Source organism: Psammomys obesus, unplaced genomic scaffold, assembly GCF_907164565.1.
Source record: "Psammomys obesus unplaced genomic scaffold, mPsaObe1.curated_primary_1811, whole genome shotgun sequence".
In the NCBI taxonomy this organism is placed as follows: Eukaryota; Metazoa; Chordata; class Mammalia; order Rodentia; family Muridae; genus Psammomys; species Psammomys obesus.
This window is the reverse complement of record NW_026596125.1, coordinates 2,619,086-2,644,480: the sequence shown is the minus strand read 5'-3', so window position 1 is coordinate 2,644,480 and position 25,395 is coordinate 2,619,086. Positions and strand designations below refer to the sequence as shown.

At 51.9% G+C, this 25,395-nt stretch overlaps 1 protein-coding gene across 2 annotated transcripts; it reads left to right on the top strand.

The window, feature by feature from the left end:
- The first annotated feature begins 5,588 nt into the window (after window positions 1-5,588).
- Loxl4 (lysyl oxidase like 4) lies at window positions 5,589-24,860 on the top strand. Of its 2 annotated transcripts, none has more exons than XM_055630122.1 (15): window positions 5,589-5,649; window positions 9,744-10,040; window positions 10,490-10,668; window positions 11,479-11,684; window positions 13,410-13,448; window positions 13,606-13,825; window positions 14,520-14,703; window positions 14,851-15,005; window positions 15,567-15,734; window positions 16,525-16,687; window positions 18,851-19,094; window positions 20,169-20,284; window positions 20,853-20,989; window positions 21,304-21,415; window positions 23,630-24,860. In XM_055630122.1, exons 2-15 carry the CDS (start codon window positions 9,761-9,763, stop codon window positions 23,698-23,700), a joined length of 2,274 nt encoding a protein of 757 aa, XP_055486097.1. In that variant the 5' UTR covers window positions 5,589-5,649; window positions 9,744-9,760; the 3' UTR covers window positions 23,701-24,860. The 2 variants fall into 2 exon arrangements, with proteins under 2 accessions (XP_055486097.1, XP_055486096.1); XM_055630121.1 differs by having other exon boundaries at window positions 14,517-14,703.
- The last annotated feature ends 535 nt before the right edge of the window (window positions 24,861-25,395 follow it).

The following is a 25,395-nucleotide window of genomic DNA, read 5'->3' as shown; positions in this document are numbered from 1 at the left end:
AAAATAAAAATAAAAATAAAAATAAAAATAAAAATAAAAATAAAAATTCAGAATTGGTTAGTCCAAACTTCAAACAATTGCTAGGCATCGTGGCGCACACCCTTGCTCCCAGCACTCGGGAGCTGGAGGCAGGTGAATCTCTGTGAGTTCAAGACCAGCCTAGTCTGCAGAGTGAGTCCCAGAACAGCCAGGACTACATAGAGAAACCCTGTCTCAAATATAAAATTTAAAACTTAAAGCAACCTTACATTCTCACTGGAAAGATAAAAAACCAGTTCTTCACAAAGATAATATAATTTGCTCTCAAAGGTCTAGGAATGACAAACCACAATTCAGGAGAAAATAAAGCCACAAATATCTATGCTGAGGTTAGATGTGGTATTCCTTGGTAATAGCTCTCTTCCTAAACTCTTATTTCCCTCAGAATTCCAGCCAACTCCAGAGTGATTCACAAATGGTTGACCCAGGGCTAAGAGTGAGCACCACAGTGTTTCTTATACCTCTGTCCTCAATCAATTATTTTCCCCAGAGTGGATGTGATGGGTTAAATCCCTAAATGACAAGACACCTCAGACAGCCACTGGAGTTCCCAGGCTAGCCCACTAAGGCCTGGTAACCTCACCTGCCAAGAGAGAGTGGAGAAGAAGCACAATTACTGTTCTTGTTGCTATGAGAGACCCAGGAAAACATCGCAGCATAAGAAATGTCTTTTAATTTAACGTGTCTAGTACCGTGTGAGGAAAAAGGGCCTCAATTACTGGTGGGTAAAAAGAGCAATGCAGACATGGTGAACTCATGCAGGGACCTTGGGGGCTTCTAGGCTCTGGCATTGTCTTTGTTCAGTCTCATTTCCCCAGAACGCATGGCTTTAATTTACTTGAACAGAAGCATGCTCGGGCATGGCGCTGAGCCCATGTTTAGCTGCTGAGACAGGAATCAAAGGGTTGCAAGTGGCCCTGGATCAGGGGACAGGGGTGGGGGATGTCTCTGAAGGAGCTGGAGAGGTCTCAGAGAGAAGTTTAAGGAGGGTCTGTGGCTAAGAGGAAGGAGATGGGGCAGAGTGGTCTAGAGGGGAGGGAGAGGATGACAGAGATCAGTGAAGGTATCGGTGAAGGGAGGATGAGGAGTCAAAGATGAGAAGAGGAGGGAGGAGCTTTGAAGGGAGAGCGTGTTTCTTGCCACAGGGGCAGGACAGGGAGTCTGGGGACAAGATGAGCATTAGGTTGTTGGAAGCAAGTAAAAACGAAAGTCTAAATTTGTGGGAAGTCAGGGCATTCCTCTGGGAACCCTGGATGTAGAGGCAGTCATGCAGGTGGGGCACCTGAACCTTGCCTTTATCCATTCAGTGCTTAGAATAATGCTCACGGTCCCTCAAACCCAACCCCAGGCCAAGGTCTGAATGTAACTCCAGTCAGCGCTTAGAAAGATCCAGGTTCCTAAAATCTGAGTGCACACTTCCACGCCTCCTCAGAAAGCTGTGCTACTCTCTCTCTCTCTCTCTCTCTCTCTCTCTCTCTCTCACACACACACACACACACACCACACATACACCTGCTGAGGATGTCAATTCCCACCGGACTCTGGGGCTGGAGGCTCATAGCTCTCAGTACAGGATGCTCCTGTCCCTGTTGTCTGGGTTCCTGGTGTTCTCTTTCTCTCTTCACTCTCCAGCCTTCTATTCAGTCTCTTCACCTTAAGCCCAGATCACATGTCTTCACTGTCCTCCCTCCGGGAGTCCTCTCCCCCTCTATAGCCCCAAAGCTGAAGCTGAATGATTTGGCCCCCGAGGTGTGCACAGGGCATGGCACAAGACAGCTGTGTGCTGAGATCTTACAAGGCTTAGGGAGCCGTGACAGATGAAGGCCCCTGCAGTGGGGACTGGGTACATGGGAACCCCAGGAAAAGGAAGAGGTTCCATAATTACATGTTCCACCTAGAACTGTAAGGACTGGAAAGTTCTGAACTCCAACCTGGTGGGTTTTCCTAAAGGTATGCCTGTGCACATCAAGGGTGGAAGATAGATCGTGTTTTATTTAGCAGTAAATTTGACTAATTTATAACTTGTAGACACTTAGGCATATGCACGGAGTGAGGCCCCTCTGATTCTTAGCCTGGGGTCCCTGTGGTTGTTGGGTAAGCATCTCCAAACCTTACTTAGTAATAGAGAGTTCTCAGGAGGGGGTGTAGAAGCAATCATCTTCTGCCTTGCCCATGATTCCTCTTTTTCTTGTAGCCAGCTTATCCTTTCTCTCTCCCCAGGACTTATCTCCTGGGCTATCCATCCTTCCTGCTGTTTTTGTTTGTTTGTTTGTTTGTTTTTCCTTCACAGTAGCAACCCAACTTCCTCTGAAAAGTCTCCCAGCTCCCAGAGCCATGCCTGCTAACCGTCTCTCACAGAGGGAAAAGCCCGTCTTGCTTGTCCCTCATCCATTATCCCAACCCACCTTCCTCACAGCTGCGTATGTCCTTGACCCATGAGATCTTTGAAGGCAGAGACTACGTCTGTGTTCAGATCTGTGATTTTTTTTTTTCCTAATGTTTTTTACTTTGGGAACATTCATGTGAGAAACGCTAACGGAGGAACCAGTAGCATAGCTAGAGTCAAGCCAGGGTAGGAAGAGCAGGGAAAACGATGGTCCAGGAGCTCTGAGCAGAGATGTCGGGAAGAGCAACCATGGAACCCTATCCAGTAGGATATGTGGGCTATTGAAGATAGGCAGAGGCAAGGCTTGACAGCACTTCAGGAAGTGCTGTGTGAAGTATGATGACATCAGGGACAGCAAGGGGGAAGGGAAAGCTGCTTCCGGGCTGTTGCCATAGCACACTGGTGAGGCACTTGATGTCAGTGGAGCAGGGGTACCAAGGAGGGTCCTGGGAAGCAAATGAAGATTAGAAAAGTGCTGCAGGAAGTGCCTTGGCTGGGCAAGATGGCTTCTGGGAGCCTCACAGCAATGCCAGAGCTGGAATTGAAGTTCCCAGGTATGTGCAATGCACCACAGCTTCCAACGCACCGAAAGGCTTTTTCCTTCCTTCTGATCACCTCATGTATTAGTTACTTTCTCTTTGCTGTGACAAAGGGTACTTAAGGAAGGGTTTTACCCACAGTTTGAGGATACAGACCATGGCAGGAAAAGCGAGGCAGTGGAAGCACAAAGTAGATGCTCATGTTACATCCACAGTCAAGAAGAGATGATGCTGATGCGTAGCTTACTTTCTCCTTCTAATTCTGCCGACAACCCCGGTCCCCAGGACAGTGACACCACAGCTAGTATAGGTCTTCCCTCAACTAACCCAATCTAAAACTCCTTTACAGACACTCCCAGGCTAGTCTCGGTGAGCCTAGCTCCTGTCAAGTTGACAGTCAACACTAACCATCATATCCCACGTTTCACCTTCCTAACCCAGGCAGGCATTCATGGCATCCTTCAAGGCAGGAGGCTCATCGCAGATGACATCCAGTTGACCATGTCGTACAACCCCCTTTTGCCCTGTTTTATTATCTGTTATTAAAATTATAAATGTATGGTGCACAGAGTTCTTGAGAGGACTGAATGAGATGGAACCCAAATAGAACTGTTCCCCAACCTCCCTCCCATTACAGCAATCCTGGTTGGTTGTGTGTATCTGTTTCCTCTGCTTCCCTGCAAACTTACTGAGGGGAGGGCAGGACCACAGGTGGATTGTCTCTGTCTTCCTGGGACCAGTCTGGGGACCTGTGACTCCTCCCCCCAAGACCCATGTATTCCCTCCATGAGTAATTGCTGAGTTCCTGCTGTGTGCTAGGACTTGTAATAGAATCTGAGTTAGGATAAACAAGAAGGTCAAAGCTGCAGAGGCAAGGCACTGACTTGCCCATGAAGAAGGTAGTAGAGGGTCACAGACCCTGGGCTGAGGTCCTGTGAGTCCAGCCAGGCAGGAAGCAGGAAGCAGGAAGCAGGAAGCCGAAGACCCAGTAAAATCCCAGCATTCCAGTGCAATCACAGGGGTTGGAGGTGAACTGATTTCTCCTTTTTGACCCTCACAAAATAGCACTTAAGAATGAGTGTATGGTTCCTGAGGAAAATCCAACTACACTTAAGCTTAGGCCCATACCCACACTTCTCACGGAAGACCCTCACCCACTGCCCATCATGCCTCTGCTGAGTCTCGCAAGGTAAGGACTTCCGGACACCATCAATTCATTCATTGGGCTCCAAGATATTTTTAGCTCTGGGCAGTCAGGCCTGGTGGGTGACTGGCAGCAGGCGGAGCCCTCCATGTTGCTCCTGGCTCAGCATTAGAGGTAACTGGGCAGAGGGTGGAGGCCGGCGCATACCTGGTATCCTGGTCCACAGCTGCCTCATTGTCCCTGGGGGAGGAGCCAGGTTTCCGTCTCTGCCACTGACCTGGGGCTGGGAGCATTCTTTCCTGTTGATTCATCCCAGAGAATGTTTTGGGCCCACGTCGTCGGGTGGGGCAGGGCCACTGGGGGGACATCTTAGACATGAGCAGCCACGGGGTGGGCCCGGGTCTCTGGTGACAGGCTCAGGGTGACCTGGCCATCGCGTGCCATCCTGGCCCTCATTACCTCTGTCTTGAGGTCCTGTTTATTTGCACAGCCCCCCCCCCTCCAGACTGGGACAGCCCCCTGCCAGCGTCTGGCACTCTGGCCCCCTTTCTAGCACATAGGAGAAAATCAACAGAGGGTCCTGAGTGAAGGAGCCTTTTCAACACCTGGCAAAATGAGGCAATGGGGGAGACAAGACTCCTGGCTGCTCTGGGGCTAGATGGGGAGCTGGAAACTTCTGCCTGTTTCACAAGTGGGGTTCTGAAGGAGCTGAGGACCGAGACTGGAGCCTGGGTGCAAACTCAGCTGAGAACTCCCCACCGCAGGCCTTCCTTCATTTGCTATAGCCCACAGCCTCTCATTCCTCGCTATCCTCCATTGCTCCCTCATCCCCATCCCCTTAAACCTGACAAATGCCAGGGACATCCTGGCTGAGCACGGAAGTCTTTAAGTTCTCCCCTTCGCGGTTTATGGGAAGCTCTGGGGAGAAAATCCTGTCTCCTGGGGCTAAACTTCACAATGAGCAGAGCACAGCTTTGCTCTCAGGCTGCATTCAGTTACCCCTGGGGACCAGGTCACAAAGAGGCTGCCCCGTTACTCCTGTAGCAGCACCCTACCACTGAATGGGGGCCCTCACTCCGGAAGGGCGCCTGCATTGTCCTGCATCAGCGCCCACGGGACCCAGACCTAAGGCTGCGGGCCGCTCGGTTCCACAAGGTTAATGGGACGCAGCCCTGACCGCCCCGTTAGACAGAGGAGGAAACCGCGCCTGCAGCCGACTCGCAGACCGGATCCTGGCCACTCGACGCTGTCCCCACCGCGCTTCTCCCGGGACTCCGTCAGACCCTCTGCCCCGCGCTCCCCGCAGCTCCCAGGACTTCCCAGCTTGGCCCTGTCCCGAGCTGCGCGCCTGGCTGATGGCAGGCCGGGCGGGGCGCCAGTGCACACAGGCGCGCCCGGGGCGGGGCCTGCTGCCTCCCCCGGGAAGGCCCCGACTGGGGGCGGGAGGCTGGTGGATAAAAAGCCCCCAGGGCGCCCCGAGAGGCCCGTTAGCGCTGCTCGGCGGCGGCGCCCGGCCCAGCCCCAACCTCTGGATCCAGCCGGTGAGCTCCTGCCTGACGCGATCCCCGGCCTGCCTTTTGCTGTCTGTCTTTACTTCGGTCTCTAACGGGTGGGCAGGCCTCTGAGGATTCCTTGGGGCTCGGAGGGATGGGGGACCCCATGGGCAAGTCAGCCTAGCCTCCGGTGGGTCACAACCTGCTTCCCCACTGGACAAGTGCCCATGTTGAGGGAGCTGCGGGGAGCTCATGTTCAAGGCTGCACGGGGTGGTGCGCCCTGGCCCAAGGGAGTCTGCGTGTTAGGTTTGTGAACACGCTGTGTAACCATTTCTCACCCTGCAAGAACGCTGGGGTCTGAGTAAAATAGGACCAGATGTCTCTCCTGTACTAAGCGCTAGGGCAGAGCTGCGCTCCACCAACTGCCACCCCAGAGCTGACTGCTGGAGATGAGGTGAAAGAGGGAATGGAGGCAGAGGGCTTTAACCCTGCCCCCACCCCATCCCCAGCGCTATGCAGGTGGGGGCCTATTGGCAGGCTCTGCTCTACCCACAGCAATGATACAATAAGGGTGCAGGGCCTATACCAGGGCCCAGAGAGCTACAGAGACAGGATAGGAGCGACCCACAGCTGGGGTCCCAGGACAGCTCTCCCATGCTCTTTTGGGCAATCACCCTCTCCAGTCTTCCCTACTTGCCAGGCCAGGCCAGATGCCTGTGTCCCCTGGCAGCACCTGGGCCAGGTGCTCATCCTGGAGCTGCCAGGGTCCTGGAGCTGCCACTTGGCAGCACTCTGGCTGGTCCCTTCCTACACCTCACACTGGAGCCTGAGTCATAACCAGCAAGAAGGTGGAATTCCAGTCAGCCTTCCTCTCCACCCCTCCCCACCTCCACCCCCCCGGCCAACATCAGTCACTCTTCACTCTTGTGGTTTTGAGAGCCCAGCCTGTAGCCAGGTGGCCTGTCTGAATTCTGGCCAGCCAAGCTCACGCCTTCTGCCTGCCCTTTCCATCTGTGAAATGGAGATGCCTATTCAGACATGTTTCTAAACTCATTCCTATTCTCTCCCCACCCCCCACACCGCTTCCCTTCTTCCGTTGAGGGAAGAACGTACTGCTTCCTTCTCTGAGGCCTAATTCTCAGCCCAGCCATCCTCTTGTACTCAGTTCTGTGGGAATGAATAGGATACTGGGAAGCCTTACTGGAGGGAGTAACATTTAAGCTGAGTGTTGAAGTGTGTGTAGGAGTTTAACAGTCTGCGTAGGAAGAGCAATAGGAGTAAAAACTTGGGCACTGGGAGATGAAGGCTCTGTCTCGGGAGCAGTGAGATGAAGAGTTTGGTGTGAGTGAATGGATAGGACCTCTTGCAGGGTCTGCCTCCTAGTAGCATGAAAGGAAGGGCACTGCCCTGGCTTAGAGGCCAGGACTTCGTGGCCCACTCCTGTCTCCAGGCAAGGAGCCTGCAGGCCTGTGGCTTCTGAGGAGACCTCCTCCATTCTGGGGGACTTTAGCCATAAGTTACAAAGTAAAACAGCCTAGAGCATCAGAGACCCCCCCCAATAGCATGTTACACTCCAGGATCACTTCCCATTTTACATGTGTGCAAACCGGGGTACCAAGAGAGGAAACTCAGATTTTTGACATGATCACCGCCTCCTAGCAGTAGTAGTGCAGGGTCACCTCTCAGCCTAGACCCAGGGACTCCATGCTATGAGCCAGTTCTTCCCATCTCTTGTCACTTGGCGAGGAGACGCACTCTCTGGGGTAACTCTGGTGTGGCTCAAGCCCTGGTGATCCCCTCCTCAGGAGAGCACAGAGGAGAGAAAGGGGACATGAGAGGCAGCAGAGAGCATTCTGGTGACAACCAGCTAGGAGCCTCCAGGGTCCCCAAGTGTGGAGTGGCAGGTCAGTGTTGTCATCTGGAAGAAAGTGCAACCAGGCCAGTGTGCGGGGATGGGAGGAACCTGGCCTCATAATGTAGGTGGAAGGGACAGGGTTGAGTCTAGGGACCCACAGTTAAAGAGTGGAGATTGGCAGTTCTACCAAGCTGCTGTAGCGGTATTGATGGGTCACTGCTGCCAGCTACTCTTCTTAGGGACTGGCACGTGTCCACGCAGTGAACAGTCTTATTGGTTTGGTGGGTACAGATGTTGTTATCACCCCTATTTTATAGAGGGGAGATACTGAGGTGCAAAGTTGTCTCCTATGCTAGTGAGGAGGAGGAGTTTGAACCCAGGCAGTCTGACTCCCATGTCTAGACTCAAGCCTCATGCGATGGCACCTCCCATGCAGTCAACCACAGATGGTTTAAAGTGCCACTTTCACATTGGGCACCATTCTGGGTACTGGGAATACAACAGGAAGTCCTCATTCCTATGGAGCCTCATTCCCCAACGCCATCTGGTATATTTCTATTCTCTTCCACCCAGCCTTGCACTGATCAAGGCTATGGGGTTTGGGGCAGTGCTGGGTCCTGGAGGAATAGGAGTGACTCTCACCTGGATGCCAACCGTGGGGACAGGAGTGGCAGAGCCTCAGACCTTCTCTGCTCTGGCTGATGAGCTGAGTGCTCCCCCCATGAGCAGGGGTGCCAGGTAGCTAAGGCTGACCTTCAACTTTTGATCTTCCTGCCTCTGCCTCCTGAGTGCTGGGATTACATGCAGACGCTCTCTTTCGGGATTACATGCAGATGCTCTCTTTCCTGGCTGACCTGTTATGCCTTTAAAAGCTTTCTCAGTTCCCCTTCCCTGTGTGTGGTGAGGGTAAGGAGAAATGTTTAATGCTCCACTTCTGTGCCTCAATCCTTGTTCTTAACAGAAAATCCCTAGGAAGTCAGCTGTACTGACACTTCCTGTAATCCCAGGAGTTGGGAAGTAGGAGGGTCCCAAGCTCAAGACCAGCTCTAGCTCTATAGCAAGATTCTGTTTTTTTGTTTTGTTTTGTTATCACTCAGAAGACACAAGTATTGGCAGGGTATCAATCTTCTCCACCCTCTCCTATGCTGACCTCCAGAGCCAGGGTGGAGGAGAATCTGCAGTGGTGGCCTCAGGGACTCTAAGTAGCTCTCTTCAGATCCAGCTCATCCCTTTGACTACAGCTGCTGAAGTGGTGAGGGGTCCATCTTGGCTCTCCCTCCTGTGTATGTCTCTCTACCGGAACCCCCAGGGCTTCTCATTGTGATGAGATGAAGGGGAAATACTCCTCTAGGTGCACAGGGCTCTCGATCATTCTCGACTACCTGGCCCTCCCCCTTCAAATATCAAGCAGAGATGGGAGATGGGTGCCTACTCTTCCTGCTCTTTCTGTCTCCCCTGCTTAACCACCCTGTCCTCTCCAGCTGGAATCTGCCCTTTCCAGCCAGAGAGAACTCCTCTTCATCTAACAAGACCCAAGTCAGGTGGTCCCTTCTCTATTGTTTATGTTTCTTTCTTTCTTTGGTTAGCTGGTTTTTGGGGACAGGGTCTCACGTGGCCCAGGCTGGTCTTGAACTCACCATGTAACAGGCTGACCTTGAACACTTGATCCTCCTGCCTCTATCTCCCAAGTACTGGGATTATATATGGGAGCTGCCAAGCTCAGTTTACACACCTCTTCTTTAAAGGCCTCCCCCAACTCTAAATCTATGTGAGGTGAAGGTGGGGAGAGTACTTACTGTCTTCACTACCATGCCCCTACACCCAGCTTAAGAAGTGGATCAAAGCAAAGCCCCTCCCCAAAATTGCTGTAACCGATGTGTGAGCCATACTGCTGTATGGGCCGGGCTGTGGCTGCATCGACAACCACCCAAGCTGGAGGAGACAGCAGGTGATATTTAGTTCAGCCTCCTCACCTCGGAATTAAGGAACCAGGGCCTGAAATGTGAGAGACTTGGCCAGGCCACACAGCAGTGGTAGAAGAGCCCTGGATAGTCCTTCCCATCAGCATTCACATACCTCCTTTTGTGTACTGGGGAGGAGCGGGTTACCTTTTACTTGGCGTGCTGGGAACATCAGAGGGCAGACAGGGTGCTAGGGGTAGGCAGATGTTTCTGACCTGAGGGCACCCCTGGCGGATCCAGGGACTGTCTTTGGTGAGTAGGCCTCTCCTCTTCCTGCCTACTCTCCTTGGGTGGAGGTGGTGACCACTGCTCTTTTCTTCTCCAGGTGCCCCTGAAGCCACCATGATGCAGCCCCCACTGGCCGCCTTCTCTCTGTTCCTGCTTCTGTTGCTGGGCCAAGCCCCTTCCAGCAGGCCACAGCCATCAGGCACCAAGAAGCTCAGGCTGGTGGGGCCGGCAAACAGGCCAGGAGAAGGACGCCTGGAGGTGCTGCACCAGGGCCAGTGGGGCACCGTGTGTGATGATGACTTCGCTCTCCAGGAGGCTACGGTGGCCTGCCGACAGCTGGGCTTTGAGTCAGCCTTGACCTGGGCACACAGTGCCAAGTATGGTCAAGGGGAGGGTGAGTGGCCATGACAGACTGCCCCACAGGATGCAAAGAGATGGGGGCCAGCTTCTTCCTCTCAGGACTGGGCTCCTGAGGAGGCACTTCCTGAGTATAGCTGCAGATGACCTCTGCTCTACCTTCCCTTCACTCAAGGAATGAGGTCACCAGTGCCACCATCACTAAGTCTAACTTTTCTGAGCATAGTGATTTGCATGTAGTGGATGCTCAGGACAGAAGGGTAGACAGATGGACTAGGCATCAGTCACTAGATCTCCCTGCCATTTTCCAGAAACAGTTTCTGTGGACCTGACACCAAGAGGAAGCAGTGGGCAGAGGTTTGGACACTAAGCCCCAGAGAACCAACTCCCTTCCTCCCTTGCTCCCCAGTGCTTGAGAGTGTAGGGTGCCATCCGAGAAAAGACTGTCATCTCCCCATCCTTGAGCTCCTCTTCCTTTCCCCTCAGGCCCCATCTGGCTGGACAATGTGCGTTGTTTGGGCACTGAGAGCTCGCTGGACCAGTGTGGCTCTAACGGCTGGGGAGTCAGTGACTGCAGACACTCAGAAGATGTTGGGGTGGTATGCCACCCACAGCGCCAGCGTGGATACCACTCTGAGAAGGTCTCCAATGCCCTGGGGCCCCAGGTGAGGCAGCTTTCCAGGTCTGGTCCTGAGCAGAGGGTTGGACAGGCCAAAAGCCTCCTGCAGAGTGAGCCTGGGGGAAGGAAAGGAATGAACAGTGCTTGGGCTGAGCAGTAATCCTGATCCCAGCTTAATGCAGAGCCAGGCAGGGGACCAGAGGCTAGGCCTGGTGGGAACCTCAGAAGCTGCTCCCCATGAGGGAGGCAGACGTGGGGCAAGGGGGCTGCGTCACCCACAAGGCTTGGCCACAATTGCTGCCTCTTCCTAAGCACAAACAACCCCAAGCTAAAAACAGCGCAAGCCAAACAACAGCAATGGGCAGGGCAGGGAGCTGGCTCCCACTCTCTGCTTACCAGGCAGCCTCTGCCTGAGGACAGCTGGACCTGGCACACTGGATCTACAATGGGCCACCATGGGGTGGGGGTGGAGGGAGCTCCACACTGGTTTAAGTCACTCATGGCTAGAGGTAGTGGGTCCTGTGGACCCAACAAGACAAGGGTTAGTCTTAAGCAATATTCTTGCCCATTTCAGCTCTTTTCAGGGTGGCACAAAGAAGACCCCTCCATGCCCAGCAAATGCCAAGGCCTCCTGCCCTGATCCCAGTTTGATAGATTCCAGGAGGAAGAGAGTCTGTAAATAAACCAAGACCTTGGCTTCCACTTTCCCCTAGAGCCATCAGCAAATACCTCCTGCGCTCTGGGCCTGACAATGAGGGGCAGGAGCCTGGCTTTCTCAGGGATATCTGCAGTGGCCCACAGGAGGCCCCAGACTCCAGGGACATGGCCTATGGTAAGGTGACTCTATGCCTTGCAGGGCCGGCGGCTGGAAGAGGTGCGGCTCAAACCCATCCTCGCCAGTGCCAAAAGGCATAGCCCGGTGGCTGAGGGGGCCGTGGAGGTACGGTACGAGGGCCACTGGAGGCAGGTGTGTGACCAGGGCTGGACCATGAACAACAGCCGGGTCGTGTGCGGGATGCTGGGCTTTCCTAGCCAGGTACCTGTCAACAGCCACTACTACAGGTAGGAGGGGCAGGGCTGCCAGGCTGGACATGTGTGTGGTGTGTAGTGTGGTGTGTGTGTGTGTGTGTGTGTGTGTGTGTGTGTGTGTGTAAACCCTGTAGGGTTCCGTGAGATTCTGGAGGGACATGTTGCTGAGGGTGGGGGTCTGTGGCAGGGCAGCCCACACATGTTGGACTGAGAGAAAACAGCCCAATCGAGGTCATCTCTTGGACTTGCTAGGAGTGAGAAAGGAACTCTAGGGTCCGGAGAATCATCTAGAAGTGGTCAGAAAGTAAACATCATGTTTGCCAACCCAACAGAAAGAACTGACAGAGGTGCAGTGACAGCACAGTTGGGTAGAAACTTCGTGTCCCTGATTAAAGGCTCTAACTGAAGAGCCTTACAGTGTGGCCCACATGTGTAGACAACATGCCCCTTTGTCTTGGCTCCACCAGGAACTAGCTGGGGGCCTTTGTTGGGGTGCATGGTCCCCAACCATCCTCTGCTGGGACCCTGCTGTCCAGGGAACTCCTGCTCTGTCTACAGCCAGATTATAACTGGGTTGCATACAAACAAGGCCTGGGGTGGGAAGTTTGGGTAAAGGAGACATAAAAATACTCTGTCAGAAACGTGGCCAAACTGTCACAGAAGATTACATCAGCTCCCTAAATAACTGCCGCAAGCCCAGTCCCACCAGCTGTGTCAGTGACACCCTTAAGTATTCAAGGCTGAGGTCTCTCCCTGGGGGCCTGCCCCACCCATGTTGGGTTGCCACACTACTAGACAGCTGCCAGTCCCTTGTTCTGGCTTAGAGGACCTTGAATAAAGATGAACTAGTTTATGGTGAACTAGAACCCTGCACAGATGTAGCCCATGGCAGCTCAGTGTCCAAGTGGGTTCCCTAGTAACAGGAACAGGGACTGTCTCTGACAGGAACTGATTGGCCTGCTCTTTGATCACTTCCCCCTGAGGGGGGAGCAGCCTTACCAGGCCACAGAGGAAGACGGTGCAGCTACTCCTGATGAGACCTAATTGACTAGGATCAGAAGGAAGGAGAGGAAGACCTCCCCTATCAGTGGACTTGGGGAGGGCCATGCATGGAGAAGGAGGAGAGAGGGTGGGGAGGAGGGAAGGGGCCACGGGGGGGGGGGGGCGGATACAAAGTGAATAAAGTGATTTTAATTAAAATAAAAAATGTAAAGATTAAAAAAAAAAAGAGCATGGTGAGCAGTGATGTGGCTCTATCCATGGGGATGAAGGGACATGGCTCCCTGGCTCCTTGCTACCTAGTAATGGCGAATCAGCCCCGCCGACTTGTTCACCTCACACTTCAGCAGAGTGGCCCTGATTACAGCCTGGGTTAGGAGTCTTCCCCCCACCCCCAACCTTCCAACAAGGCTCTCAGCTTCCACTGTTCTGGGACCTTTCCCAGATATCTTCTCTCAGGGACTCCCTAAAGGATCGCTTCATTTGGACTGGGGGTGTGGGCAAGAATGTGAGTCACTTATTCCATGGAAGCACAGTGGAGACTTAAGAATGAGCCAAGGCACCTTGCTTGCCTTCCCCGTGCAGTGGAGGAGTGCTCATCATTCTATGTGGGGTGGCTATCCTATCAGGCTGCTGCACACCTCAGTACTGAAGTAAGATCCGGGAAACCATCTCTAAGCTGTTTAATCTGCTACAAACTTCAGAACTGAGGAGCCACGGTGCCTGCACCCCCTACCCTACCTGTTTTCTTTACCACAGAAAAGTCTGGAATCTGAAGATGAAGGATCCCAAGTCTAGGTAAGGAGCAGTACATTAGAGAGCCAGGGGTATGGCAGGAAGTGCTCCTCCCTCCTCCCCTGATCCCTCTTCCTTTTTTATTTTCCTCCCTCTATCTCCCCTCAGCTCCCTCATCCCCATTCAAGCCCTCCTCCACCCATATTTTCTTGTCCTCCAGGCTGAACAGCCTGACAAAAAAGAATTCCTTTTGGATTCACCGGGTTGACTGTCTGGGGACAGAGCCCCACTTGGCCAAGTGCCAGGTACAGGTGGCTCCAGGAAGGGGCAAGCTTCGGCCAGCCTGTCCAGGTGGCATGCATGCTGTGGTCAGCTGTGTGCCAGGGCCCCGATTTCATCCCCAGAAGCCAAAGCCCAGGCACAAGGAATCCCGTGCAGAGGTAAGCCCCCAGGGTGACCAACCTGAAGGTGTGGGTCCCTCTCAGAAGTACCCTGCCCAGTAGGTAGAGGAGAGAAGAACCATATGAGGGGAGAAGGGAGCTGGCTCACAGAATGAAAAACCTTGAGATTTTTTTTTTAAAGGAGGTCATTTATCATCCTCCCTATAGATGGAAAGTTCACATCACTTGCTGTGGATAGAAGGTAACCGTGAAAACAGTAATTAAACTGTAGTTGCAGTCCATTGAGGGTGAAGGGTATTGAAACTGAGCCCAGCCTTTTGTTTAAAAAGTAGGTGATTGCAGCCAGTCCTGAAGAGACCTGATAAGCTAAGGTCAGATGGAAGGGGAGGAGGACCTCCCCTATCAGTGGACTTAGAGAGGAGCATGGGAGGAGATGAGAGAGAGAGGGTGGGATTGGGAGGTAATAAGAGAGGGAGCTACAGCTGGGATTCAAAGCAAATAAACTGTAATTAATATGAAAAAATAAAAATTAAAAAAGTAGGTGAGAGAGTGCTAGTAAGCCACCCCACCGCTCCCCACATGCCACTGAAGAAGCATCTATGAAGGTCTATGAAGAAGTAGCTAAGGGAAGTCATAGGCAGCACTGGAAACTGGGCCTTGGCTCTGGCCCATCAAGCTTGCAGGAGCCCACCCTGAGGCCCACCCCTGAGGTCTGCTTTCTCCTCCTCAGCAGGAGCTGAAGGTGCGCCTGCGATCTGGGGCTCAGGTTGGCGAGGGCCGTGTGGAAGTGCTCATGAACCGCCAGTGGGGCACAGTCTGTGACCACGGGTGGAACCTCATCTCAGCCAGCGTTGTGTGTCGTCAGCTTGGCTTTGGCTCTGCCCGGGAGGCCCTTTTTGGGGCCCAGCTGGGCCAAGGTGAGCCAAGGAGGTCTGGGGTGTGTGAAAGGGCCCAGATGTGCACTGGCTCTCGGCAGCCCTGAAGAGGAAGTTCACTTCTCAGGGAGGGGAAGGCTCGGGTGTGGTTTACAGAGAAGGAGCTTCACAAGGTACTCTCCCCTGCAGGGCTGGGGCCTATCCACCTGAGTGAGGTGCGCTGCAGGGGGTACGAGAGGACCCTCGGAGACTGCCTTGCCCTGGAAGGGTCTCAGAATGGTTGTCAACATGTGAACGATGCTGCGGTGAGGTGCAACATCCCTGACATGGGCTTCCAGAACCAGGTGAGTTTAGGTCTGAGTATGTCCTCAGGCAGGGGTCTGGGGCTAGCCTTAAGAGCTCTCTTTCTTGGTCACCTGGCCCCATGTAGTCCCACAAGATGGCAGAGGGACTTGGGGTCTTACTGGTCCACACACTGGTCCACACTCCCAGGTCTTGAGAAGAGCTGAGAGGGAGGGGGAGAGAAAAAAAAAGTGCCTCTAGCCAGAGCCATCATCAAGCAGTGCTGAGGAGTGGCACTGAAGGATGTGGGCAAGGTGTCGGTCCTGGAAAATGGTGTTAACTCTCTAATGGGTTGACGAGGTGGCAGATATGAATGCCCTTAGTAAACTGAGTTATCACTAATGGTGGGAAATGTTAGGTAGGAGGAAGGTAAGGCCCAGGGCAGAAGCCCCTGGCATGGATTTCTCTTGCACGCAGGGATATCACACACTAGCTGATGCACTAAGCTCACAGTATGGGAGACAGAGGGGGAGTGTCTGGTGTAGGACCACTCTACACTGATCCAGTGGCCCTCCCAGCTAGCAATCCTGGCTTCTCCCCTTACATGCCTCTGACTGTTACAGGTGCGCTTGGCTGGGGGGCGCAACCCCGAAGAGGGAGTAGTGGAAGTGCTGGTGGAGATGAACGGGGTCCCACGCTGGGGGACTGTATGCAGTGACCACTGGGGGCTCACTGAAGCCATGGTGACCTGCCGACAGCTTGGTCTGGGATTTGCCAACTTTGCTATCAAGGTAGGCCCCAGCCTGGCTCCTGGGAGGGCAGGACTTTGCCAGAGCTGCTAGCCATTCATTCCTGTAGCAGTTACTCACTGAGTGAAGCTATGGGTTGCCACCAACTGGAAGGTGGCACCAACTGGAAGGTGTTGGAAGGTGATGTGCAGATGGAAGCACAGCTGAGGAAAGGCTGTTCAAATGGCCTGCTATACAGTTTCACCTGCAGGAACCATGAACTGAAGTTACCTAGATAAGGAGGAAGAGGAATAAGTAGCCCATAGAAAAGTTTGTGGGCAGCGAAAGTTTGACTCAATTGAGGAAATGTGGAGCCAGGGTTTGCAGTATGCTCTCCAGGGAGAGGGCTGCAAAGGTCAAGGGTAGAGGAGGAGGCAGAGGAAAAACCACTATATGTGAGCACACAACAGGCCTGCTGGGCTGTGCAAAGGCAAGCTTCTCTCAGAGGCCTCGCTCTGCCTTGGCTGGGATGTGAGGAACATCTGGGAATGGGGACACACTCCCTCATGTAGGGATGAGGGGGTCAGGCTTGTCCTGCTCAAACAGCAGAGCTGCCTCTTAGCCATGGGTGGGGCACAGAGTACTGGGGCAGCAGGGCATTGCCCCAATTACATAAAGAAACTCAATGCCAGAGGGATCCACATGCGATAGGATTGCCCATGAGGGCATCTGTAAAGATTTTAAGGCCTGAGCTGGTCTGGTCTGGTGGGGATGTATGATGGAGGCATCAGAATGATGCCTTGCCTTGTGGTACCTCTCTGTTCTGATGGGATGACGATGGCTATCTTCCTAGGACACCTGGTACTGGCAGGGGACACCAGAGGCCAAAGAAGTGGTGATGAGTGGGGTTCGCTGCTCAGGCACAGAGATGGCCCTTCAGCAGTGTCAGAGGCACGGGCCTGTGCACTGTTCCCACGGGTCAGGACGCTTCTCAGCGGGAGTCGCCTGCATGAACAGTGAGTAATGGCCGGGTGAGTGGCAGGGTCAGGGAGCGGACACAACAGTTCCACCATTCTCCAGCTGTGCTGCGGAGCCATCTCTCATATCCAGATGCAAAGCCGCCCTACCCACCTCCCTCATGGAGTCATTGTGAGAATGAAAATTGAGAAAACACAAAAGCACAAGGAGCTAGAAAAGGATTTTTCAATTTGGGGACTGTGAACAACAGTTTTAAGAGTGGAACAGAATAGAAGATGTGGCAGTCTATTACATTTAGTGAGGGTAATGGTTTTTCTCAGAGCTGTCTGTGGGCTGAGTTACAACATAAAATGAATTTGTTGTTGTTTATAGCGAATACTTGGAAATAACACTGTAGAGGATTCAAAAAAAATGTGAGGCATACCAAAGCCTAAGGCCAAGCTGTGGGGGTTCCCTTGCAAACTGTGGCATTTACCCAAAAGGCTTGAGGGCAAGAAAATTTTGTGGCAAGAGTTTGTCCCACAGACCCAGATTCTCAGGACAGCAGCATCTGTTTGACATTGACCAACAAGCCCTGAGCCAAGATAATTACATCCAGACCAAAGGCTGCAGGCTGGCACCAACCCCAGAGGCCACTTGACCTTACCAGCCGCGCTCCAACCCCAAGACATCTTAACCTGTCAGTGAGCCCTCTGTGTAGCACACCCTGGGGAGAGCCCTGGCCCCATCCTTCTCACGCTCCCCTGAAGAGAGACAAGATGTCCGTGGTACCCTCTGCAACCAGACCTCACAGCATGCTGCTGTTGGCAACCTTGGATTTTAGTCACCTCCAGCGCAGATGTCATATTGAGCACACTTGGCGATAACAGCAGGCAGGTGGCTGACTAGCAACCTCTACTCACCCCCTCACCCCGTCTCTCTCTTCTCATAGTATTTGTGCTGCCCCCTCACTCTCTCTGCAAGCTCTCCTTTCCTGAAGGAGCTCAGGTCTGTCAGTGGCCATATCCTGGCTCTCCCCATCATAAGCCACAGGAATTTTAAGTGCATGTTTAGTGACATGACAGGCACCATGTAGCATAGCTTGCTCCAAGCCCAGCCAGTGAAATAAGCCAGTGTTCCCATCCACTCTCATCAGCACACAGCCTTAACCCCAGATACCTAAACCCCCAGCATTTGTGAGAAAGGGCCCTTTTCTCTTTTAAGGTTACACAGCAACAGCAACGGAGCGCTCCATACCAGTACTGACACTTGGAGGACAATGATGGTAGAGGCTTCAGAAGGCTGAGCTGCCTAGTGAGACTTAGGCACACTGGAATTTTTTAAAAATTCTTTTAAAATTATTCTTGTTGTTGAGTACGTATTTGTGTAACTTTTGGGAATCAGTTCTCTTCTTCCACTTCAATTCCAAGTATTGAACTCAGGTCATTGCGTTTGCATGGCATGCACTTTTTCTGGCTGGACCACCTTGCCAACCTCAGGTTGGACTTCTGCATGCAGACAGGCACTGGAGATAACCTGGATGCCTGAGAAACGAATGCATGGAGACAGTGTGGAAGTGGTTAGGCTAGAAAGGACCACCTAGAGGGAACACAGAACCACAGCTCAGCAGACACAGTTGAAGGTCAGGCTCCAAGACCAAGTCCTTCAACTTTCCCTTCCGTTCCTCACTCCTGCCCAACAAATACTGAGAGATTGAGGCCCAGGGAAAGGCAGGGGCTTGGCTGAAACAACCAAATGAGGTGTCAGCGAAGCCTTTGAGAGGTTTTTACCCAGTAAGCTACACAAAGGCCCTTTGAAAGATGAAAAGCATTTTACAAAAGAAATATAGTTTACATGCATTTCCTGTTTACTGCAGGCCAGACAATGCTCTAAGCACATTACAGAAGCTACCTATTAATGTTACCAATACGAGTCCCACCTTATAGATGACAAAAACGAGACAAGAAACATTGGGCAGTCACAGAGCTGGTGACTGAACTCAGTCAGAAACAGCCAAGAATGAATGTTGGCTCCAACTAGCAACCTTAACCATGACGAAGGAGCAACCTCCCAGGTGGAAGCAATGGGCTGCTCCCCATTACTTAACTCACATCTCCTGACTCAGTTGTCCTCCCTGTGCTCCTTCAATAGTCCGGGGGCAAGTCTGCTCATGCTGGAGCAGCCCAGGGGTAACCTGCCTCCCGCCTCGCCCCTTGCCACAGATGCTCCAGACCTTGTGATGAATGCCCAGCTGGTACAAGAGACGGCCTACTTGGAGGATCGTCCGCTCAGCATGCTGTACTGTGCCCATGAGGAAAACTGCCTCTCGAAGTCTGCTGACTACATGGACTGGCCCTACGGACACCGACGCTTGCTGCGCTTCTCCTCACAGATCTACAACCTTGGCCGGGCCGACTTCCGTCCCAAGGCTGGACGCCACAGCTGGATTTGGCACCAGTGCCACAGGTTAGTATCTGCCATAGTTGGCTCAAGAGCATGAGGGACAAAAAGTCGAGTCCAGGGATTAAAGTTTGATTTCTCTTCTCCTTGAGTAAACTGGTAATGGAAATAGACAAGCCAGTGGCCGTTCTAGCCACTTGGCTAGCCTTGCCCCCAAGAGTCAAGGGGATCCCTATAACATCTACCGGCTCCCCACCCCTTACATCCTCCTTAGGTGCACCTGTGTGGATGGTGCGTAGGCGGCCAGTTGCCCACACCAGTAATCTGGAGAGACATGTTTGCTAGCGGTTGGTCTCTGCTGGCATGGTATTCCACACTTTCCCCATATTGGACCTAAGGTAGCCCCTGTCTTCAGAAGCAAAGTTTAGTGGGGACTGCAGAAATGTGGAGACCCCAAAACAGGATGCTCATTCTGCGGAAGACATTGGGAATGACGGGGAACAGACTGGTGCAAGAGACAATGAGCATCCTTTCTTGTAAGAAACCTGCAGACCAGAAAGAGGAGAGGCAATGCCTGTGACGGAGACAGGGTAGAAGGGGAAATGTACTATTTTCTTTCAGGACATAGCTGTGTGTAGGGAAAGCCGAGAGGAATGGGCAGTGATTTGAGGACTTGGCCTTGCCTGAGTTAATAAGCACCTTTTCCTGTAGCATGCACAGAGCTGTCATTACCACTGGATTGGAAAATACAGTAACAATTTGGTTCCAGGCTGATGGAGGAGAGTAAACTCTCTCCCTATCTTCTTCACTACTAGGGCATCTCTGGGCCAATAGCCCTGCCCCCTTCTGCCTTGGACCCTGCAGCCAAGGTCCCAGCCTTTGGAAGGCCTCCAGAGGCAGTTTGTACCTCTTCTATCTGAATTAAGATACCAAGTAAAGGGGACAGCTGCACCTTGTTGCCTGGCAGAGATGCCAGCAAAGGAGTCTGTGACCATGCTCATCTTGGGTTTGGGAGGGAGGACACTGCCCTGTTATTATACTTTCCTCGCTGGGTAATGATGGGGCCTCAGCTTTCCCTGCCAACCTCTCCAGAAGACAACTCCTGTTGCTGTGGGGCTGACAGCTCTGCTTCTTCCTCAGGCATTATCACAGCATTGAGGTCTTCACCCATTATGACCTGCTCACGCTCAATGGCTCCAAAGTGGCGGAGGGGCACAAGGCCAGCTTCTGTCTAGAGGATACCAACTGCCCCACAGGTTCGTGCGTTCTTATTCATGATATACTCAGAAAGGATTTCTCAAGTACCTTTGAGGCCAAGCTCTCTTCCTTGCCCATCATCCCCAAGCTCCTGAAGATTTTAACTTGGCAATAGCACTAAAGGCAATTCAAAAAACTTCAATTTGTGCAAAGGTTCAATTCCCAGCACTTTGTACCACCTTAAAAAGGCTTAACACTTTCAGCAGCTCTTGTGTTTCCTTATCACAGTTTGTTTTTAGTATGGATCCAGGTGAACACCAGATCTCCTGAGGGCTGAGGGACAGAACTAGCACAGAAGGGCTAGAATCCCCAACCACGTTTCCTAGGCCAACATAATTTTTTACTAGAGCATCCAAAGTAACAGTCTTTGTCATGAATGCTGTTTGCACAAGACTTCTGCACTTGGGCAAATTTTAACTACAGACCCAAAACCCGTGGATGGGCAGAACGGCACTGAACTGGTACAGCCAGTTTGAGGATTAACTGATAAAGCCTGTGAAAGACCACAAAGTGCTTGATCACATGCGCCTTCTTGGTGCCATGGTGATTGTGTACTCTCCTTTACAGGAGTTCAGCGGCAATATGCGTGTGCCAACTTTGGGGAACAGGGAGTGGCTGTAGGCTGCTGGGACACCTACCGGCATGACATCGATTGCCAGTGGGTGGATATCACAGATGTGGGTCCAGGGGATTATATCTTCCAGGTAAGGATGATTCTGCAGCACTTACAGAAGCTCTGGGAGTCAGAGGAAGGTGGTTTCCCACGGGATCCAACAGACCTACCTATTCCTTTTAGGAGCTGTGTTGTAGGGGACCCCGAGACTCAGGGTTCATGTCCTGATTCAGTTGGACACTGAGCAATTCCTAGGCTTCATCTCTGCATGTTAAGAGGGATGCTTATGTTGTGGGGGTAACTAAGGATCAGCAAATCAGGGCACTGTGTAGAATACTAGGTAAGGGGTGAAGAACCTTACACTTAGAAACCACATCACGCACTTTCCTGTCTCCTTCACTGCAGGTGGTTGTGAACCCCACAAACGATGTGGCAGAGTCAGATTTCTCCAACAACATGATGCGCTGCCGTTGCAAGTATGACGGGCAGCGCGTATGGCTGCACAACTGCCATACAGGTAACTCAGCCACGGTGCCACCAGAATCGTCTAGCCGAGGGAGCTGGGAAACGTTAGAGGAACACCTAGCTGTGTACAGGTGGCTGTGGACGGGGTGACACTGGTCAGACCATCAACCTCACCACCCAGCAACTGCACTCCTCTAAGAATGACCGACTGGCTTCCAGTCTCTCAGAATCTTTCCTTGTCCTCTCAAGCCACATTAAGATTTCCTTTTCCTGCATGGATGTGGGGGTGCACACCTTTAATCCCAGCACTTTGGGAGGCAGAGGCAGGTGGATCTCTGAGTTTGAGGGCAGCCTGGCCTACAAGAGTGAGTTCCAGGACAGCCAGCGCCACACAGAGAAACTTTCTATGTCAAAAGACAAACATTTTTCCGGTCCATACTTGCCCCCAATTCCTGTAGTTTTCCTGAACTTCTTTCTTCCTTAGTGTCTGCTTTCATCTCCAGCTACAAACAGGGGCAGAGGACTGTAGTGTCAGATGGGCCCAGGAAGGAGGCAACTGCTTTTTGTACAGAATCTCTCCATCTTAGAGTTGAACAGTACCTAGACTTGCTAAGGGATACGTATTTGAGGTGTGGGCGCAGAGCTGGCCTGTCAATGTGTTTGAAGAACTACAAGTGTATTGATCAGTGTCAGACAGTAGGATCCAGGAACTCAATGCAGCAGAGGGTATACAGGCTTATGAACAGGTAACTCTAACCTGGTAAGTACCCCAAAGGGTATAAAGTAAGTGGAGAGCAAGCAAAAACCTGGAGATGGGACGAGAGATGAGAGGAAGTGGTATTTGAGCAGGGTTTTGAGAGGGAGAGTTACAGAAGGAAAGAGTATTCTATGTCACTGCCTTCTCAACCTACTCCGACCACTCTCTAACCCAAGACACTGAGGACATGTCAACCAAGCTTTTACTTTTCTAAGATTTATTTTTAATTGTGTGTGCATGAGAGGGTATGCGCACAATTGCAAGTGTCCATGGAGCCCAGAGGCCCTGGATTCCCCTGGAATGGAATTTCAGGCCATTGTAAGGCCCTGCAATCTGGGTACTGGCCACCAAACTCAGGACCTCAGGAGCAGCGTATGCAGAGCCAGCCCTCCAGCCTCACATTTTTTTTTTTTTAATTAAAAAAAAAATTGACCCTGTTTGAAACAGGGTCCTGATAGGCAGTTCAGCTTACCTTGAACTTGGGCAGTCCTCTGCCTCAGCCTCTTGAGCTTCCAGGTCAGTGAAGTGCTCTCTAGGAAGGGATCATGGGAGGCCTGTATTGTGACAGAAAAGCACTGCCGAGAATCCCAAGGCCCTCCTTGATTCAGCAATGCCAAGTAATTCCTGGTCTCCATCTCTGAAATGGACACTGACGCCTACATCGTGGGCTTCTAGGGACCATTTCAGTCAAGAAACCAAGGTGTTTTTGTCTTTTTTTCCTCTGTGGTACTGGGCTCACACAGGCAGAGCCTTCCACAGGCTAGGCAGACACCCCATCACTGAGCTATATCACTAGCCTCATTTGTTTTAAAAACAAACCCCACCAACAAAAGAGAGAATAAGAGGAGGAACATTTACGTCTCACATCTGGGTAACTGAGGAGACTTTGCTGACATTGAATGCAACAAGAATGTGAGAGGAATTGGGACTGCACACATGGAGATAACAGAGCCTCCATAATCAGACTGCTAGGGACCCAGTGATGGAGGACAGAAAAACTGCCAGAAGGTAGAGGCCCACTGGAGCCCTTACAAAAAATGGTAGGGCTGACTGCAATGCACCTGACTTGTGCGACAAATCACCTTAGAGGACTAGGAAATGAGTGACACTGAGCCCAGCAATAAAGGAATGGAAAACCACTGTCCACTGCAAGCTTGCTGGGGCAGGGGGTATCTAGAAGGTAGGAGACAGCTAGCACCATGGAGGATGAAACTGGTTGGAATTGCAGTCTTGGACAGTCCCTGCCTCTGTACAGCCAGAGGAGGAGATGACTGACCTCTCCTTCCACTCCCAACCTCCTGTTGCTGTTGAGGTACCTGGTGCAAATCAAGGGACAAGGTAGGTAAGGTGGCCAGTTCCCAGGACACAGAAAAAGACCTGTGGGGAGGGAGCAAAAAAGAACCAGCATGGCCCTTTCCACATAACAGACTGTGTCTGTGCCCATGACTGCCCTGGTGGGGAGAGGCTGCAGGGGGTGTGCCTACTCAGCTATCTTCTTTTGGCCCACAGGAGATTCCTACAGACCCAATGCAGAGCTCTCCTTGGAGCAGGAACAGCGACTCAGGAACAACCTGATCTGAAGCCATTATTGCACTCCCAGCTCTGCTTACACACCAGATACCTCAGCTTACTGGAGCCATGCCCTTCACGGAGCCCCGACTCACAGGACAAGGGGCTGCTGACAAGGAGCACTAAGAACCTGCTCAGGAAGCCTTCCACTGGCCAGACCATCACCTGGGGAAGGCAGCACTCTAGGATGGCTCTGGGCCTCTCCAGAGTGCTCATGGCCTCAAGGCTCTGGCCAGATAAGCCTTCTCTTACTCAAGGAGACTCAATCTTTCTTAAAACTTGATGCACAGGTCCCAGTTTCTGGAGCTCTAAGTTACTTAGGGATGAACTGTGACCAAGGCCCCAAGTAAGTGGTGCTTTGCAAATGCCTAGAAGGTGCAGATGACAGAGAACAAGGAACACAGCAAATGGAGTCAGTTCTGTCTGCTATAAAGCTCTGTTCAAAATAAGTGTCAAAGTCACGCCTGGCAGAGAGGTTGGTGAATGCAGCCTTTCACCTTATCCTCACTTAGAACTCACGTCTCTTCCTCTGAAGCCTCTCCTTAGCATCTTTACCTTCATTCTGTCACACATGGGGGTGTTTCTAATGCCCCTGATCCCTCACCCCCCCCATTTCCTGATGGATCAAAAACCCCAATTACGAGGCTGGGGAGCAAGTTTCACAGAAGTGATTAAGAGATGGCCTTTACTGTGGAGCAGCAAGAGATCAAGAAGACAGCTGAGGTCACATAAACTCAGCCTCTGTCAGGACCTTTGCCAAGAGAGACAACAGGATGTCCCCATATCCGGCAGGCAGTCCAGTCTCTTTTAGGATCACCCACATCGTAGGGTTAGGCTAATGTTGAGGTTTAACCAAGGCCACTTCATTGTAAACAGACTTTTGTGACTGAGAAGAAATTGTTCAATCAAGCCACTTTGCAGGAACATGAAGACAGGTCTGGTAGAGTTAGGAACAGAAGACTGAGGAAACCAGAAGTAGGAACACTTAATTTAGTCAAGGTCCAAGCCGGGGAAAGGCCACCATCTGTGTGTAGGTAGCTGTGTTCTGCTCTTGCTCAGGATCTCCTTGGGCATGTCCGGATCTATTCTCTACTGACAAACACAGATGATCCTTTTAGGTCTTTATAATGCCAATAAAGATTGCTCAATATGGACTGCTACAAAGACCAGACCAACCAGCTGTGCTTCCGTAGTGTCCAGTGCACTGCCTTCTGCCCTCTTTCCTCCAGAGCTGGATAAGCAGGCACAGAACAGACTTCTGGGGACAGCCTACCCCAGGACGTTTCTCAAGTCAGACACTAACCTACTTTGCAGTTATCCTCTCCAGGCTCAACACTGAAACTAGGGTCAGAAAGGTTGAGAGGTGAACGGGAAAAATGAGAAGGTACAATCCAAAGACAGTAAGCTATTATAACAGAGGCTGCAAAACCAAAACTGAAAGGTAGCAGACATTAAGTGATTGACAGTACTCTCCTCCCCACAATACAAGAGCTACCCTGAGAGTCAAAAGGACATGTTTTGGGGTATCTTCTGTGAATACAAAGTGCCTTTTTCTGTCTCTTCCATTCCCGCATCTCCTTCATTTGGTATAGGAAGCCTTTTTTGGTGTAACAGTTTAGGTAAACAAGGGAAGGACTGATTTCTTGTTGGATCCAGCAAACAGTGACAACATTATACTCACACATGAAGCTAATGGTCTGGGAAAG